This window comes from Condylura cristata, unplaced genomic scaffold (assembly GCF_000260355.1).
Source record: "Condylura cristata isolate star-nosed mole 26May11 unplaced genomic scaffold, ConCri1.0 scaffold00014, whole genome shotgun sequence".
NCBI classification, from domain to species: domain Eukaryota; kingdom Metazoa; phylum Chordata; class Mammalia; order Eulipotyphla; family Talpidae; genus Condylura; species Condylura cristata.
In genome coordinates, this window is record NW_004567115.1 from 52,142,675 (window position 1) to 52,160,608 (window position 17,934).

The 17,934-nt window shown below is 53.4% G+C and overlaps 1 protein-coding gene across 5 annotated transcripts in view; it reads left to right on the forward strand.

Annotated features, from left to right (window-relative positions):
• Positions 1 to 17,928, forward strand: part of HMBOX1 (homeobox containing 1) — a 107,432-nt gene extending 89,504 nt beyond the window's left edge. The window contains exons 7-11 of one of the 5 annotated variants that reach the window (XM_012724881.1): positions 6,975 to 7,057; positions 8,463 to 8,558; positions 9,365 to 9,459; positions 9,689 to 9,760; positions 11,304 to 17,928. In XM_012724881.1, coding sequence (XP_012580335.1) covers positions 6,975 to 7,057; positions 8,463 to 8,558; positions 9,365 to 9,459; positions 9,689 to 9,760; positions 11,304 to 11,441 — 484 coding nt within the window. In that variant the 3' untranslated portion in view covers positions 11,442 to 17,928. Of the gene's footprint in view, positions 1 to 6,974; positions 7,058 to 8,462; positions 8,559 to 9,364; positions 9,460 to 9,688; positions 9,794 to 11,303 lie in introns of all 5 variants that reach the window. The other 4 variants (XM_004682428.2, XM_012724882.1, XM_004682430.2 and 1 more) reach the window with 4 other exon arrangements.
• Positions 17,929 to 17,934: the final 6 nt, after the last annotated feature.

Genomic DNA, 17,934 nt, shown 5'->3' on the forward strand with positions numbered 1-17,934 from the left:
GTATTTGGTTAGGCAAGGGAAGGGAACGCTTTATTGAGGTGACGGCTGTCTACGGAAACAGCTGCTTAGTCCAGTGCACTTGCCAGGTGGATTTCTCCTGTGAAAGAAAGGCCATCAGGTTGTAATGGCTGAATCTCATTATCTTTTAAGATCATCTCACCCTGTTTATACTGTCTACCCAGTGTATTAATTTCCTAGGGCTGACAGCACATCTCCACAAACTGGGCAGCTTGCAGGAACCAAAAGTGACTCTCCTGCACCATTGGAGCCAGGCTGTGCATTCAAGCAAAGTGGGCAGAGCTGGCCCCCTCTGGCGGCCTGGGGAGAAGCCCTCCCCCCCTCCCCCCTTAGCTCCTGACAGTTGTGTTCCTGGGCGTGGCACATGCCCAGGTGTCTACTTCCACCTCCCACCCTGGCGTCCTGTGGCATTGTAGTCGTCTGTGTCTATAAGGAGACGCTTGTTGGATTTCGGATGCATATGACCTCACTTTGATCCTTGCCACAAACGTCCGCAAAGACCCTGTTTCCAAATAAGATCTCATGCTAAGGTTCCCGGGTAGACGTACATTTTCAGGCGATGCTGTTCACGCCACTCCACCCAGCGACTTCCTTAGTCAGCAGTGCGGGGCTCGGCATTCAGAGGCTTGGCCGTGACCCTGGCCCGTGCTGTAGCCGCGCGCACTCGGGTGTCCTTGTCCCCGTTCCCACAGGCGGTGGCTGATCAGCCAATCAGGGTCTCTAACTGGCCCAACGTCCACATTAAATGCAGAGTCATCCTCTGCGTAGCTGACTTCTGGCTCTCCTCCCGTCCTTTCTGCTGCTGCTGTTTCTCGGGAGTAGTTTTAAGGGTATGATTGGTATCAGAGGGACTTCGACGCATTGAATAAAATCCAGGCGACCTACCCCAGTGTGTAAGTGAACTGTGGATGCTCCTAGGGCTGTTTTGGGCTGGGAGGAGATAGGTGCCAAGTCTTTGAGTTTCATGGTATGTGCACTGCCCAGTGGTTTCACACAGTGATGAAGAAAGACAGGCTGGAGTGCAGGGAGTGGCCAGTGTCTGGCCACCCTGAAGCCTGACTGGGAATGAGTGAAGTGAGGATGCTAGAATCTGTTTGGCTAAAAGAGTTGACACAGAGGTGCGGGGTGTCCTTTTCCTGGTGCCGCCCCCGGCCCAGAGAGCCACGCCTGCCCTCTTCCACATGCGCACCAAGACTCCGGCCTGCAGTTTACAGATATCAGTGTTACTGAAATGAAAGTGCTTCAAGGACATTTCCACTAGTTTATGGCTTCTCCTCTCGGGTAAATTATTTTGCCACTTTTCATTTTAATTCTTTGCCGTCGTCGTCTGGCAGAATGATCGCTCGGTTCCTCCCGTGAAGACACTGATCACTCAGTGGCAGGCCCCTTTGTCTACAGAGTGTAATGCTTTACCTTTTACTTCCGATACACTTCTGCTTACATTTCTTTCCCTTCTTGTCTTAAAAAAGATCTAGGGCTGTAAACATTCTTACATAGGACAGAAGTGTATTTTGAACCCTAAGGTTCCAGTCTAGAAACTTGCCCCTGGGAATCCTAGAGCCAGTTTCCACGGCTTATCCTCCTGGTGATGGTAGCAACTGCTGTTACTTCAGCAGAAGGCAGAGTTTAAGCGGGCTGAAGGCGTGTGCGCGTGCATGTGCTGAAAGCCAGGGGATAAGGTTGCCCTGAGAGCTGTCACCTTTCTGAAACATCGCCTGCGCCACCTTCCTCCTCCACCTGTCAGCCCACTGTTCACCAGGTGCGCTGTTCACCAGGTGCCTCAGCCGCCTGACTCCTGCCGTCGGCATCACCAGACATTGCTGTACAAACATGGGTGTAAGTCTTGTTTGACACCCTTCCCCCGCAGCTGCCTAAAGTGTTGGTTGGCTCCAAACGCTTTAAAATGTGGACCAACAGTTTTCTTCAGTTGGGGTCCCATATTCCAGCCACACTAAGTTCTTTCCCCTTCTCCGAACACTTAAAACCTGTCTGGACACGGGGGCTTCCATGCACCCCACACAGTCACGTCACCTTCGCCCTGATCTGGATGCCCTTGCTGCTGCATCACCCTGCACACGTGGTCCTCCCACCAGCTCGCCCATCCCACCGCCTTCTGCAGTGTTTCATCGCATCTGTGCCCCCCAGTGGCTTTACCCAGAAGCTTGTCTGTTCATCTTTGCCACATGTGGCCAAACTACTGCTAGAACTTTATCAGCGTTTTTGGTGATTTCATAAATGTTCAGTGATACCTCAGGTCAGAGTCACGAGACCTGTGGCCCGGCGTCGCCGCTCACATGCCTGTGCGTGTGCTCCTTCCATTTACTCGCAGCTGAAATGAGGCTGGCGTACTTGCATTCAGCTGTGTCTTAGTCAGCCCCCTCCTGACCTGGAGAAGACAGTGGCAGCAGGCAGGGCCCCGCCACCGTTCTCCTGCAGGCGGTCACCCTAACTTTGCCACGGGATTCACTAAGCCACTGTTTTCTGTGTCTCTAACATTAATTTCTGCTTCTGCTTATGACCCTTCCTACGTTCCTTAGCCTGCCAGCCCCTGATGGTTACCGCCAGATGGCTGCTGTCCAGCACATCCCTTGGGCTCGCATGGCTCCCTGTGTGCGTCTCGTCACGGAAACTACTCGGCATTGCTGACCCTTCTATTTCCTCAGCAATTACCATACTTTTCGCAGACCACATGCAGAAGACTTGGAGGATTTTAGTTGACATTAAATTCAGATACATCAGTGATATAATGAGGTGCTAGGGTGACCATATAACTTAGTATCTAAAGTGGGGTGGTTAGGAGGAATGAAAAAGGATTTGTTGATACAGTCCAAGATAACCGCACCCTGGGCAGCCGGCCGTGTGGGTGCCCTGTCCCTGGGGCCTGAGCAGGCTGCGGGGACCAGTTGCCTTCTGCTTCCCAAGTGCATGTCAGGGCCTGTGCCGTGCTGTGTTTGCCGTGGGCGTCGCCCTTCCCGGTTGGGTGAGCTCCCGTCAGCCTAGCCCTGGGCGTTCTCACCGGATTTATTTAGCAGATCATTTACGCACTGAGCCAGCAGCCGGACTTTCTGACCTGTCACACTGACAGAACTGTTTGGCTTCTTACTTTTTCTTCTCCCTAAACTGAAGTGTGTTCTTAAGGTCAGGGCCCATATTTTGAACTTAATCTCCTCCTCAAGATAGTGCTTTACTCGTAACATGGGACACCGCCCTCTTGGCTACGTGATTTCCACAAATAGCCCACCTTTGTCTTGCCCAAATACTCTTCCTCCCTATGTCAGTATTTTGTCTGTATCCCAGGCCCCTGAATAAAGCCTTAGGTGGCTTTGCCATGAAAATTTTTATTTATAACCCTTTTAATCATAAATATTTCCCATGGAGCACCTTAAATTTAGGGTCTGTTTAGATTGTGGACTGTGTCAGGAGTTACTGTTTTCCGCATTGAAAAAGAAAAACAGGAAAGCGGGACAGTGTGCAGATCTTAGGTATGGTAGCACATTTTAATAAAAATATTTTCACTGGGCATACATGTCTTAATTATAAGAATATTCAGTCTTTAACGGAAGGGAAGGATTGTTAGAGATTTATAGCTGGTATGAATGAAATTCTTACATGCCTGAGCTTTTGATTTTAATACGTACTAGTATTTCTACTCTGACCTTCGTCTGTGTCTAAAGTATCAGCAAGCAGGAAAGCGTTGTGGGTGATCTCATCCTTCAGCTGGCCGACAGGCAGTCTCTGAGCTCTAATCCGAAAGACAGACTCTTGGTGGAGAGGACAGAAGCAGAGGTGCGGGCCAGAGGCTCTGGAGCATACAGGTGACTCCAAGGTCACCCCACTGCCCTGGGCTGCAGCCACATGGCTGGGAGGAGCAACAGACAAAGGCAGCTGAGGTTTGGGTGAGAAGTCTGAACTCATAACAAACTTGAACATTTTTGGATGAGACATGGCTGGGGGTCTGCATTAGGAATAAATACCAAGACATGGGCAGAAGTTGTGGGCACATCTGTGCGGGCTTGCAGTAACGTGGGAGAAGAGTCGCACGGTGAAGTGTAGTGGCCACAGGGCTTTGCTGAATTCAGCACCACACTCCTCCTCACCTCGGGCTTAAGTGAAGATGCATCTTTATATCATGTACCAGTGAGGATGGGACACCCTCAGTAATTTGCAGACACCAAGAGTTGTGAGATGTATCCTGTCCTAGAGATTGTGATTATGAAGAAATGTGTATCACAAGAATCAGTAAAATAAAGTAATCGTATGGGTACAGGGAGAAAATTGGCTGTACAAGGAAGAGAGAAAAGAAGATGAAACGTGATGGAATCAGAGACACGTGGGGTTGACCTTGAAGTGCAGACCGACCTTCCTCTCCCAGATGAATAAATGGGTGAATGATACAGCAGCAGTTTCCAAGATGAAAAGCTAAACAAATCATGCAAGCATATTAAATAGCCTGCAGCGGAAGAGGAGGCAAGGTCACCTGCAGGAGGAGTGACGGTGGCTGTTTGAGGGCTTCAGGTCAGTGGAGTTGGGAGAGTTGGAGTACTAGAGATGATTAGAAGAAACTCAGAGAATCCCTTTCAGAAACGAGGGGCCCAGCCAAACTTGAAAGCACAGGTTTAGTAAAGCGACCGTCTGGCCTTCTTTTGACTTTGTCCACGAACACTTGCTTTATGTAAAAGGATGGAAGAAAATGAGGCTTTTTGCAGGGAAGAAGGTCGAATGGACAGGTAGAGTGAGGGCCAGGAAGCTAAACAATCCTATGTCTTGGAAGGGACATTGTTGATTTGGGTCAGCATGGAGTTCAGCCAAGACAAGAGAGGTGAGGCCAAAGAAGAGTAGTCAGAGAGCAAATGTTAATGTTGTCGGGGAGGGCTGAAAGATTCGAGATTATAAAGAAGGTGAAGAACAAATTACTTTGAAGAGGAGGAGTGGGTAAGTGGAAAGTTGGTTGGGGAATCTCAGAATTTGCGGTCATGGAGATAGCCTTCTGAAGGCTGGCGCAAAAACCTGTTCCCTTTGTGGCTTGAAAACCTCGATTTCAAGCTGAAGTCTCCACGACCGCCTACGAAGCACGCACGTGCCACTACTGGGCGCCTGGCCCGCCTCCCGGTCCGCCTGTGGCCCTCGGTGCCAGCCATGCCGCCCTTTTCTCTCTGTGCTGCCCCTGCATGTGCCACTCCCTGGCGTGAGTGCCGTCCTTGCCTCCGCCGGGTGGTCCTGGTGCCCCAGCTCCCGAGGCGACGCATCCTCAGACGCATCCCACAGTTCCCCGCCCACGCCTCCCTCGGGCTTTCCGAGGGTGCAGGTTTCTGTGTGTCTGGCAGGCGTGCGCTCCAGCTGCGGGCCGTAAGTGGCTGGAAACCAGAATTGTCTGTGTCTGGTCTGGGTCTGCTCGCCTATCAGTTACTTACTACCTGCTTTTGTGGACTTCGTGGCTGAATTGTAAGTGAATGAACTAGCCCAGTGCTTCTCAAAGGCTGATGTGCTTGCAGGTCATCCTTAGATCTTGTTAAAATTCAGGTTCTGGTGTAGTTTGGTGGGTCTGGGGCTTTGCCATTGAATAGTTCCCGGTGATGCCACTGTTACTTGATTCATGACACCAACCGAAAGTCCAAGGCCTGAGTGAACGGCTGAAGTAGAGTAAAGAGAAAGGCCGGTAGCCCTGTGGGAGTGGAGCATTCTGGAAAAGTCCACAGTCTGAACACTGGCCCCCTAGGCGATAGGAGCAGAAGCCCATGGGCGGCAAGGTGCTGAAGAGAGGGGCAAAGCAGGTGTCTATCACGTGAAGGGTGGGGCTTGGCAAGCCTGGGAGGTCGGTGGTGGGACGGGCCAGGCTGGCCACCGAGGCAGCTATGGGCAGACGGCAGCGGGGCCCACCACGGAGGGCATGGAGGACCGCTGTGGCTCCGTGAGGAGGCAGGGCTGCCGCTTCTTGCCGTCCGCACAGTGCCGCGGGAGGGGTGCTGGGAGGTCACGCGCGTTCGAGCGCCTCGGAGAAGTAGCCCGGCCAGCACTTCACAGGGATCCTTCCTGTCATCAGTTTCCAGGGTGGGAGTTGTTGTGTTTTTTTGTTTTGTTTTAATAACTCACAGATGACAGAAAAAGCAGCACTAGTAAGTTCTCTGTTCCACGTGGTGTCAGGATGTGAGGGTGCTTGGCCAGAGTGGGCGTCCTGCGCCCTGTTACACTGAAGCAATGTAGCTTCTTCGAACATGGGAAAAGGCAAAGAAGGAGAAGACGTTTGCTCTCCTTTCCCTGGACGCCCCACAATTAAGTAATCAGTACTTACAACCTGACAGGCACCCGTTCCGCTTGGACCCACACAGATTTATGGACTGAGTCAGGAACTTTTCAAATTCTGTAATTGTAGTTTTACATGCTCGTTATTCTGAAGATTGTTTTTCTCATTTAGAAATACATCATAAACATCCCTCCAGGTCAGTGTGGAGAGAGCTCTAACTTGGATTCCGAGGCACTTCTAAGTAGTTGGGCGTAAACATAGATGTCCCGGATGTTCTGCTGTCCTCCCATGGATGGACAGTTGGGTGATTTTCAATTTCTACTGCGATAAGCAATATGACAGCCAAAAAGTCCTGTTACTCCTTCCACTGCCTTGGTGACAGGCCTACAGCCGGCCAGCCCTGTCACAGATGACTGTGAGGACATCTCTGACGCCTCACGGCAGTGACTACAGCCATGCTGTAGCCGCTTGAACTTCAGCTCACTAAAATTATGTATCGAGTTAAAATTCCCCTCCTTAGTCACACAGCTTTGTTTCAAGTGTCACAGCACGGTGAGCGGTGGCCACCGTATTGGACCACAGAGAGACCATTTCCTTCCTCACGGTGCCTGGACTAGTGTTACTTCCAATGCACATACTTTTCAGTGGACAAGGTATTGATGAGAGCATTTTTTAAAAAGTGCAAACTTTGTATCTTAATTGATTGTCTCTGCAGTTACTTCAATGAGAATCAATACCCAGATGAAGCAAAGAGAGAAGAAATTGCAAACGCTTGCAACGCGGTCATACAGAAGCCAGGTGAGGCAGCCACCCCCGCCTGTCGTGGCACCCTCAGCTCCAGACCAGGACTGAGGACGGAGCCTCCTTTACCCACCCGAGCCAGCCGCTCTCAGCTCCTCAGTCCACGCTCCTGCAGGGTGTCACTGCCCTGTGGCCGCCACACTTGTAAGGCAGCAGGAGTCTCCAAATCATTCCCCGGGAGAGCTCCGGGGGTGACCTGGCGTAAGCGACTTTTCAAAGGCTGTATGGATTTCACTGACCAAAACTGTAGCATAAATATATCAACTCCAAAATAAAGTTTGGAATATATAAAAGCAAGCTTGTTAATAAACAGATTGAGAGGGTTTTTTTGTTTGTTTGTTTTTATACAGTTGTGAATTCTGTATTCCTGCTTGGGGAAAGCAAATTTTTTTGGAGTTGACTTCTATCTCCTTACCACACAGGGCTGACTTCTGCTTGGTTCCACTTTGAACTCCTGTTGTTCTAATGCAGGTCACCAGAGCTGGTTAACCTGTCTTTTCGACTCTGCTGAAATGCTATCTCACACTGCGGTTTTGTTACCAGCCGACTCTCAGATCAGATGACCCAGTCAGCCCCCACTTGGCCAGTCGGTATAACTGGCTTAGACATTAATATTTTTATAACAAATGGTAGTTTGTTCTCCCTTTGCTAGAAGCTAGAATTCTAGCAATTTTGAACACTCAACCCCAACAACACTTCCATGAAAAATCTAAATCCTTACTTCACATAAGCCAAAGCCCAGTCCTAAAACTGTAGAGGAACTCGACTCTTCCCCAGAGACACATCAGCCCTCCGTCGCCAAGGCCTCCCCTGCCTCTCCAGCCCCTGGATAAAAAGCTGGCACAGTATTAGGACGGGGGCGGGTAGGCATGACTCAGGGCCCCTGGCTGGCAAGGCTGGCGCTCTCCACATGAGGTCAGTTTTCAGCGAAGTAGAAGGTTGCCCGGAGTCCCAGAGCCTGGGGATACCCGTCTCGAGGCCACACAGACTGGTTAACACGGAGCCTTAAAAATACACGTGAACGTAAGCATACAAGTTTCAGCTGTCTGGAAACTGAGAAAGAATCACACATTCATCTCAAATGATGCTAATTAAAGGAAGCCGCCTGGGACTTTGAGCCGGAGATGGCTGATGAGATCAGAAGTCCTAGCGAGCGCCAGTGTTGCAAGTCCTGCTAAACAGCGTGGCTGTCTGAATTGAAGAGAATTCTGTTACTAGTTGCCATTTGTATATTCATTTCTGTGTTTAATAAATTGAGTGTGTGCATTGCTAGTTAATGCTAAAAAGAAATAATAATAACCCCCTAGAACAGCTGCTCTGGTAGCGAAGACAAAAGTACTTCAAAGAAAGAAAAGCATTATTCTTTAGATACATGATCTGAATTTTATTCATGCATTCACAGGCAAAAAGCTGTCAGACCTGGAACGAGTAACCTCCCTGAAAGTGTATAATTGGTTTGCTAACAGGCGGAAGGAGATCAAGAGGAGAGCCAATATCGGTAATGTAGCAGACACGCTGCTTTCTCTGCCCAAGTGCATCTCGCTGGCGCGCTCCATGTGAGGGGGCTTCGGTTTAGAACTGTCGGTCTCAGGGCCTGACCCAGTGAGAGCCACCCCTGTGTGTATGATTTCAGTGACCCAGAGGCAGAATTGTTTACCCGCTTGCACAGTACTAACAATGACGTCATTATTTCTGAAGCTCATTGTTCGTCATACCCTAGCATATAAAACGACGCATGCCCCAACCCACTGTTCCGGGCGTGCGTAGTTAAGCTGCATGGAAGGTCCCAGAGAAGAGGGCTGTGCTGTCCTCAGCTGCTTTGTTATCACTGGGCGAAGACTTAGGTATTAAGAAACCTCTGACTAACAAACAGGGAATGAGAAGGTCTTGACAGACAGCACACACAAAAAGCAGAGAGTTTTAAAAACGTGTAAGAAGTGGGAATAGAAGTGAGTGGGGTAGGGGCTTGTTTTGAGCTTCTAAAGTTGTGTTTGGTTTGTAAGCATACTTGCTGTTCCGCACTCCAATTCTGAACACTTTCTAGAGCCCGGAGACAGCAGGGCTGGTTGACGAGTGGGTGAGTATTTATGAGGTGCCAGGCAGCCGCCCAGGCGCAGCCGCGCCCAGGAGCGCGGGGCCGGTGCAGCCCCCCGCCAGGGCACCCGCTGCGTTAGTGAGAGCAGCACGCGCAGCCTCCGTTTCCGTTTGATTACATTCTGGATTCCTCAACGCCAGTATTCATTCGGTCTCAGCCATTATGACAATGTAGCACATAATTTAGGGATCTATTTGCTTTTTTCGAAGAAGCAGCAATCCTGGAGAGTCATGGGATAGACGTACAGAGTCCGGGAGGCCACTCCAACAGCGATGACGTCGATGGCAACGACTACTCAGAGCAGGTGCGCAGCCGAGCCCAGCCGGGTGACTGAGGGGGACAGTGCAGCGGCCCCTTCTGTGGGTGCGTGTCGTGCAGGGTGGGGGAGGGGAGGCCGTCTGACGTCCCTCCACTCTGCTCATGTGTCTAGTTAGATTGTCATGTAATTGAAAGGAATGTGGTAAGATTCAGTTGTCCTGTTGAATTTGTGAGAAATCGCTACTCACCCGCCTGGATTTATTGTCATACAACAGGATACTTGGCAAGTACGCAATGGGGAGGAGGAGGAGGGAAGAAGTTCAGAGGGAGGCAGAGAAGCAGAGAAGGTAGAAGAAGAGAGAAGGATCTGACCCAAACAAGCAAGTTACACCATTCACCACGCACACACTCAGTGTCTGAGAAATGCTAGGGCTGCGGGCCGGCCCCGCCCAGCGTGTCCATGCCGCGCCGGGCAGGCCGCCCGCTGTGGCCGGGAGCCCTGAGCCCGGGCCGGCGGTGCTCCAGCGTCTCTGGCACGCGACACACACGTCCTCTCATGATGCATGTCTCCTTGCGCCCTCCGACCGCCTCTTCATTGCTTGGGGGGAAAATATATTTAATTGTAGCCCCTGGATGGACTGAGCGCGAGTGTGGGGCTCTGTCTCCACGCCTTGGTAGTGTTGGTTCACATTTCAGGCACGTTTAAAACTCACTTCACTAGTTGATGGGGCAAAGACTGCTGCAGGAAGGCTTGTTCTTTTGCCTGTGGTGCCGCACCTTCTCCTGGCCCCAGCCAGCTCTCACATTCAGCCCGCTGTTCCTGCACGGCCGCCGGCCCCCTCCCGGCCCCTCCCGGCCCGCGCAGACACTGCAGGAGCCCCGCGGCACCGTCCTTTCTAAGACTCTGTAAGGACAGTGTGTGCAGAATGAGAATTGACACAGTGACGCTGCACTGCCCGGGCTTCCCGCACGCTCCGGGCCGGCGCTCCACGTTCCCTGGAAAGGGTCTGTGAGTCTTTCCAGTTTGAGATGGCCCTGTTACTTTTCAGTCCCCCATGGAGGTGGGTCATTTCTGTCTTTTTTCCCAGATGCCCCAAGGGCAGCGCATTCCATGCTTTTTCCCCAAGGGGACTGACCATTCCAGAGCTTTTTTTAAGATTTTTGAGGCAGTGCTCGCCTGAAGGCGTGACAGGTGAGCAGCTTACCCTGCTTTGTGGCCTCAGCGCCAGCACGGCCGGCTTCTTCGCAGCTTTACTGCTCACACCTGGAGCCGAGCCTGCGGGGGTGTGCGCGCCTCTGGGTGAGACACCGCGCCCCTTCCCCGCGGGCAGGAGGGCGGTCACTTGGCTGCAGAGCCGCTCCCACCAGTCACAGCCCAGCTCTGGGTTGATGTCGTGCAAAGGTCTTTGCTCAGTTTTTTATAAAAAAAAGTTTATCTGTAAGATGTTGATTTTATCTAGTTTTCCGAGCCCAGCGGAGTGCCTCCTTGAATTCTGACCGACTCTTTATAAATGTGCCAATCCAGAATTCCATAGTGCACTGTTGCAGAGCTCAGTGGGCTTTTGGGGGGCAAACCTAAAAGAACCCAGGTTTGATCATCGCCACCAGCAGTCTTTCTGATGGAGGGGAGAAAGGCGCAACAAAAAGCAAATAAAAAGCCATTTTTCGTGCCTTTTACTTGTTGAGTCATAGAACTGCCAAGCGGAAGTCTCTGGCCCTGTATCCATTCAGTGTCTACTTAAATACATTTCACCTCTACTCTGCCCCAAGCCCACCCCACTGCTTCCTCCCACGGACGCGGCACCTCCCTCGCCCCAGCATGCCTCTCTGTGAGTTGGAGAGCCTCGCCAGCCCACGGATAACACCTGTCTCTTCCTTCTGCACATCTAGGATGACAGCACTAGCCATAGTGACCACCAGGACCCCATCTCACTGGCTGTGGAAATGGCGGCCGTCAACCACACTATCTTGGCATTGGCCCGACAGGGAGCCAACGAGATCAAGACAGAGGCCCTGGAAGACGACTGATCAGGGAGGTGACACGAGCAGTTAACTTAGTGTAGACGTAGCACCTTAGCAGACTTTCCTCGGTCCTTCACATGTGTTCTTACAGTATAACTTGCAGTTTCTTGTATGTCAGTTAGCCGTTAGGGTCTTGTTCTGTGAAGATGGCATGGTGCCCTCAGCCTTTGCATATACTCTCTCAGTATTAATTCCCAGTAAATAATAACCAACCAACCAACTTCCCTCTCCGGCCCCCGAGGCTAGAAAATCTTGCTGCTCTGTCTTAGCATTCCAAGAAGTGCTCCCAGGTATTTAGATCGCCCTCAGTCCTCGAGTGTTAGGCTACGCGTAGACCTTGGGTGCCTGTAGACCCCGTAACACTAGTCAGGAACCCCTTGTTCTTCCCCGAGAACGACAGGATGCAAGCTGAGGTGGCGCAGCCGGGACCGACAGACACCGGGTGTCCCGAGTAAAGGACACTAGGGCCCGCTCGGCTGGGAAGGGTCTGTGCCCAGCGCAATAAGCCGTGCCTCCTCTCCGCCACGCTGTGGCTAGATTCCGCTGCTCTGGGTGCTGGCCTGAGCGTGTCCGAGGAAACGCGCGGTCGCAGCCTGGGGTTGACACCACACGCCCGGCACAGACTTCTTTCCTCTCGCGAGCTGTGTGACCTAGCCCATAAAATACTGCCTTCTGCCTTTGGGACCATGATTAAAACGAAACGACAAGAAACAAAAGTCATAATAGAAACAAAACCCAGCTTGCGAGCTTTGGGAAAAGCCTGGGCTGAACGTCTCACAGGCGCCGAGTCCGGCGCGCAGGGCCCCCACGGAAGTGGCTTTGCGTCCCGCTGTGTCCCCTCCCCCTGCTACCAAAAAGTCTTTCAAGGATGGAGTTAAGGTCAAAGTGTGTGAATGAACTTCCGGTCTCTGTGTCCAGTAGCTGAAGCCCTCACTAGGAGCGGCTGGTGCGGTCGTGGTGGGGGTTGCGCTGACTGTCGCGGACGCAGACACTTGCCTGGCAGGAGCAGGAACAGCAGGGGACGCCGCCGCCCCGTGGTGGCTCAGCAGACGCGGTGGGACGAGACTGCTTGGGTGTCTCTTTACTGTGTCCTTGTAGAGGTGTGAAAAGTGATTCTGCTACAGGCAATTTATTTAATAATTGGAAGCCATATTGATAATGGATGTGGTAATATTTGTAAAGTTTAATCTACTTTAAGCGGCAGTAACTAATGGAATTTTTTTCCTTGATCACATGTAGCACTTTTGTTACTTTTTAAAAATATTTATATTTGATAAATCGTTTTTTCATTTTGAGAACTCAAAAATACCAAACAGTGAACTTGCGTTATAAAGTCGCCCTGTGATCACCTTGTCATCTAATAGCAAAATGAAGAACTAACTGTTCATGCGTCAAAAAAAAGACATCTGCTGGCCTTGTATGAGATGATCTCTTGGCACCGATCAGACGGCGCTGTCACTGTGGGGAGGAAGCCGCCTCGGTGCCACGCCCCGGTGTGTCTGGGGGGCGCGGCGGCCCTTTCCCTGCACGGGGTGGAGCCTAGTTAGAGGGGGGCAGCTGGCTGCAGGGCTCATCTGCAAGTCCGCACCTGCAGGCATCTCTGCAGGCGTCTCTGAGAGCGGTGAGGTGCCATTTCCTCGCCTCTCCACCCCTCCCCCCACCCCGTGTCTAAAACCACTGGTGTGAGAGAGACTGGCCGGCCAGCTCCTTCCCCTTCCTCACCCGCAGCGATGCGGTCCCCGCCGGCCAGCGACCAGCAGCGAGCGGCCGTCCCCGCGCACCTGCTGGGTCTGTTGCTCTGAGGCGCGGGGCAGGGCCAGGGTCTGCTCGTGTCCGTGGCTTTCAGGGGACACACACTTCTTCCAGCTTCCGAGACAGCCCGGCGGAGGCGCCTCTTCTGATTTACCGTATTACTTGAACAACAATTCAAGAGGAGCATTTGTTATTCTCAGGAATGATCCTCCCTGCTCATCTTCCTCCTTGGTGTGTTTGACTTCTTATTTCAGTTAGCAGGTTGTGTTCGCTTTCTTTTAAATTGCGTAGAAGAAAGATGTCTTTGCCTTTCAGTGGAATTTTGTCTGCTTATTCTGTCAAGTCAGAAAGAATAGAGAGAGCGCGAAATACACTGTGTGACAGCCACATCCACGCTTTGCCGTAAGGAGATTATCGTAAGGATGGCTCCTCACGGCTGGGGCTGTGCGTGTTGTTGGTCTTGCTGGGCTTTTTAAAGAAACAGACTCAGACTGTGAAGGCAGCTGTGGTTTCTAAAGAAGGATTGCCAGGCCAGAGCCGAGACCTGCAGGAAGGAGAAAGGCTGCAGAGACCAGAGGAAAGCGGGTGTCCGTGAAGGCCGCCCCAGCCTCCCCTGGCAGCCGGGGGCTGGACAGCACCCGCTGGGCGGCAGGACCCAGAGGAGGGTCTGCACCCCCGGCCGCTTAGAAGGAGAGTCTGCTGGCCTGCCCGGGAGCCCGTTTTCCTACAGAGAACTTGCTTTCTCACCAGAAAAAATCTACTTCTTTGGGGCCCAGATTTAAATCTACTGATGACTTTTTTTTTTTTTTTTTTGTGGTGTGTGTCGGGGGCAGGCTTGACTCTGCAGCCCACCTTAACTCCTGGGGTGGCACCTGGAGCCACCACTGTCTGATGTGGTATCTTTGGGCGGGAGATGTTCTTCTAAAACTTTCAGGTGGTATTAAAATAGAACCTTACACTGGCCTCTCGCAAGCTACCAGTCTCCTTTAAAACAAAATCCCATTTCCCGCTCTTTGGTGAGTCTGTCCTTTTCTCTCACTACTGTACTTTGTTCAGGTCCCAAGGGGTTGTTTGGGGGCTGCACCTTCCTAGGTAAAGGGGAGTAACAGCAGGTGGGAGAACCTGGCCAGCAAGTTCATGTGACTTTCCTGTCAGAGTTACTGCGGTCACGCTAGCAGTCAGCGTACGTCCAAGCCAGCCTTCCAGGGCACCCTTCTCCCGCCATGACGTTTGCCTGTCGTTGCGAACCCCACAAGAGACAAAGGTTGGGGAGGGCGGTGCTCTCACATCCTTACCTGAGACGTGGTGCCAGGCAGTCCCAGACAGGCATCTGGTGGTGCTAGAGGCTGTCGGGCGTGCTCGTGACCAGTGCCATCCTCTCAGCTGTGCTGAGTAGTTACCCTCTGGCCTGCGAGCTCTGGCGGCTCCTGCTGTCATCCCCGGACTGCCGCATCCCCCAGACAGGCCCCTTTTCCCTCACAGGAAGAGTGGCCCCGGGACAGGAAAATCCCCTGAAGGTTACTTTTCCCTCCAGTGAGCAGAGGCAACCACACGACCCAGCGCTCCAGCGCCTGCGGAGAGGGGGCAGGCGGTGTGGCCGGTGCCTCGCAGGGCCTGGAGGGCTGGCTGTGCTCTTGCCTCAAAGGGAACAGCTCTGAGGGGTTGGCTGCCGCAGTGGTCTCAGGCCTTCGCGTATGGGCTCGGGCCTCACACCTGCCCCTTTTGGTTCCAACCATCAGGCACCGGAGTCGACTCTCATCAGTCTCTCCGGTCACCAGCTCTCCGTCGGTGACCAGTTCCTCTTACGTTTCCTCTGGGCTCCAGATCAAAGCCTGAGGTCTCGAGCTGACGTCTTCGCTGGGACAGCTCCCTTTCCACATGGGGCAGAGTCGGTGGTGGGGTTCACCTCCTCACCTGGACACTCCTTCCTGCCTGTTGCCCGTCTTCTCAGCAGCTACCTGAGCTGTGGAAATCACCCCCTTCCCGTGATGGCCCCAGCCCGTCCTAAAAATGTGAACTTCAAGTCCTTACTCCCTCTTAGGTCTCAAGAAGGGTTTGGGTAGAAGCAGTCTTCCCGCTCGCGGCTCTGCCTTTTCATGTTGCTTTTTGTCCTTTTGTTCAGAGAACAATCAGAGTGTCCGTCCCCCCCCCCGCCCCTTGAGTCTCAAGATTCTTAGGCAATAACTCGTCCCATGCTCGCAGTGCTCGGCATTGACCCCTGCTCACCCCTCCGTTGTGCATTGCTTCTGTGTTAACCTCTGTGGCGAAAACCTCCCGTCGGGCAGAGACCGCGTCTGCCGTGTCCTGACGGTGTGTCGCACTACTGTACTCGCTGGGGCGTGTCGCGACCAGCTGACCCACTGGGCGCTTACTGAGCCAGGTCGCCAGGAGCCCACGCGCGTGCCGGCCCGCCGACCGGCTCTGCGCGGTGTCCTTGGGCGGAGATGGGGCGGGGTGGGGGCATCGTACCTGTAACATTCCTTTTGTGTGCTCTGCGTGGCAGGGGTGTTTACTCAGGATTTTGGGGTCAGCTGTCCGCAGGCTGAAGGTGGCAGGCTGAGCTGTGAGCCCTGAAAACGCTGTTCTTTTCCTAGGCTCAGCCGCGGCCTAGTAAAACCTAGGGTTGCCGTCCGAGGGCGCCCCGCAAACAGGGACGCTCCCCGAGAGGCAGCTGTGAAGGGCCCGCCCTAAGGGTCTCCCCCAGCCACGCCGCTGTCAAGCTCCGCGGTCGTCTCCGTGCACCCTTCTTTCCGAACGATGGTTCTCGCTTAAGAGCAGAGATGCCCGTGTCTGTGCGAACTACCACACGGTGTGGTAGGAAAGGCTTTTCGGTACGTCGAGTCTGCAGCTGTTTCCTAGTTACAAAACTCCTCTCACACACGTACTGTGGAGAGGCTGTGCTTAGTCCTTGTGCTGTGATGCGACGCAGGCCCTTGGGGCAGGTGGCGACTCGCTGGCCCTAGAGGGCAGTTTTGTGCAAATCTCTGTGTTCAAAAGCCGGAAATGTACAAATTGAGAACGTTCCTAGCAGGTTCATTAGTCCGTCTTACTGGGGCTGAGCAGGGCGGCAAAAGAGAGAGTGAATGAGCTGAGAGATCTGATTCCGTAACACTGGTTTTCTTCTGCCGCCGAGCAGAGAGGAAATCCAGGTGAGAAGGCAGCGGGGGGGCATTTCGGGCACCCGGGGTCTGACATCCTGCCCTTCTGTCGCCGCCCAGGGCCCTGGACGGCAAGTGTGCATGTCCCTGAGTGACGTTTTGAATCCTTTTCCTGTGACATTTGAGCAAAATGAAACCTAGTCATCCCCACTCGAACCTGAGCGTGGCCGTTCTCCACGAGCCCCACACCGCCCGCTCGTTAGCCAGCACCCTGACAGACGGCAAGACGCTCGGCGCTGCCTGGCCGGAGGCTGAGAGCGCTCGCGCCCTCTAGGCGGCCTGGGGCGCCAGCTCCCGTGACCCCAGGCTTGTTCTTCCTCACTTTCCAGTAAAAGTGGCTCCACGCAGCCGTAGTGAATGCTGAAATTCACGTTGGTGTGCTGTGATCCAGTGAAGGTCTGCCTCAGTGCTTCACATCGTAACCATGGTGACCGCGGGGTGGCAGCAAATGAGTCTATCAGAATATAATGACAATTGTTCCCAATGACTGAGTGTCCTCCTGACATGTAATTAGCTGTCTTAGCAAGATCCCGATTGGCACAGTCATAATTAAAAGGACTTCTGTCCTTTGTGTGGCTGAAATGGCAGATCTCCCATCCCTGTTCCCTTTTAGCACGAATGCTCCAAGAACACTCAGAACAGCAGCTCAGAAAACTGTAGAAATGACAGGGTGCCCGCGTCCTCTCCTCAGTGAGCAAGGGGGGTTTGGAGTTAGTTCAGCTTCAAGATGGAAGCCTCTGATTGGCTTTCCCCTCTGGCTTCTGCATCTCACGAACCTTCTTCCGCACGTCCAGTCTCAGCCTGCCCCACCTCTGGCAAAGCTACTGCCAGAAGCCCACGCCAAGGCCTCCAGGCGACTGTCCAGCTGCCAGGCTGTGTGGCGGACAGGCCGAGCTTGAGACGCCGACTGTTGAGAACCCCCGGAACCATCAGGGGATCTGGAAGACGGCCTGACCAAATACCTGGGCGTTAGACCACCACAAGGTGCGCGCACGGCGCGAGCTGTGTCCACAACTGCTGGCCCGTCTCACCTCTCACACGGCGGCCCGCCTGCCCTGCCAGTGGTCCTGTGCCCAGCATCTGCCTGTTCTGCCCCCACAGGGGCCGCTCCCCTCCCACTCCCTCCCTCTCCCACCACCCTGTCTGTGCACGGTGCGTCTGTGGTCTTGACCAGCCCCCGGCCCTGGCCCTGCCCTGACCCCGCCTTCCGGCATCGGCTGACCGGCTTTTGCCACCAATGCAGAAAGCTTTATTCGCCGTGTGGCCGGGGTCAGTGTAACTGATGCCAGCACTGCCCCAGCTGACCAGCAGCCCTGCGCACGCTGCCTTCCAGAGGTGAGCCCCCGGGGCTGGGCCCTGGCCTCATCACGCCTGCACTCAGGTCAGGCTGACCAGAAGCAAAAGCGCTTTTTCTTCATCTGCCGCTGCTTCTCCGGCTCACATCTTCCCACGGGCCCAGGTCACGAGCCTCCCCCAAGATGCTCCACTTCAGGCTCATGGAAATGCTGAGGTCGGCCTCTCCTTGCCCACACCCAAAGCCAGGGGGAAGGTTCTCTCGCCCTGGGTTTCTGTCATCTTCGCCCCAACCC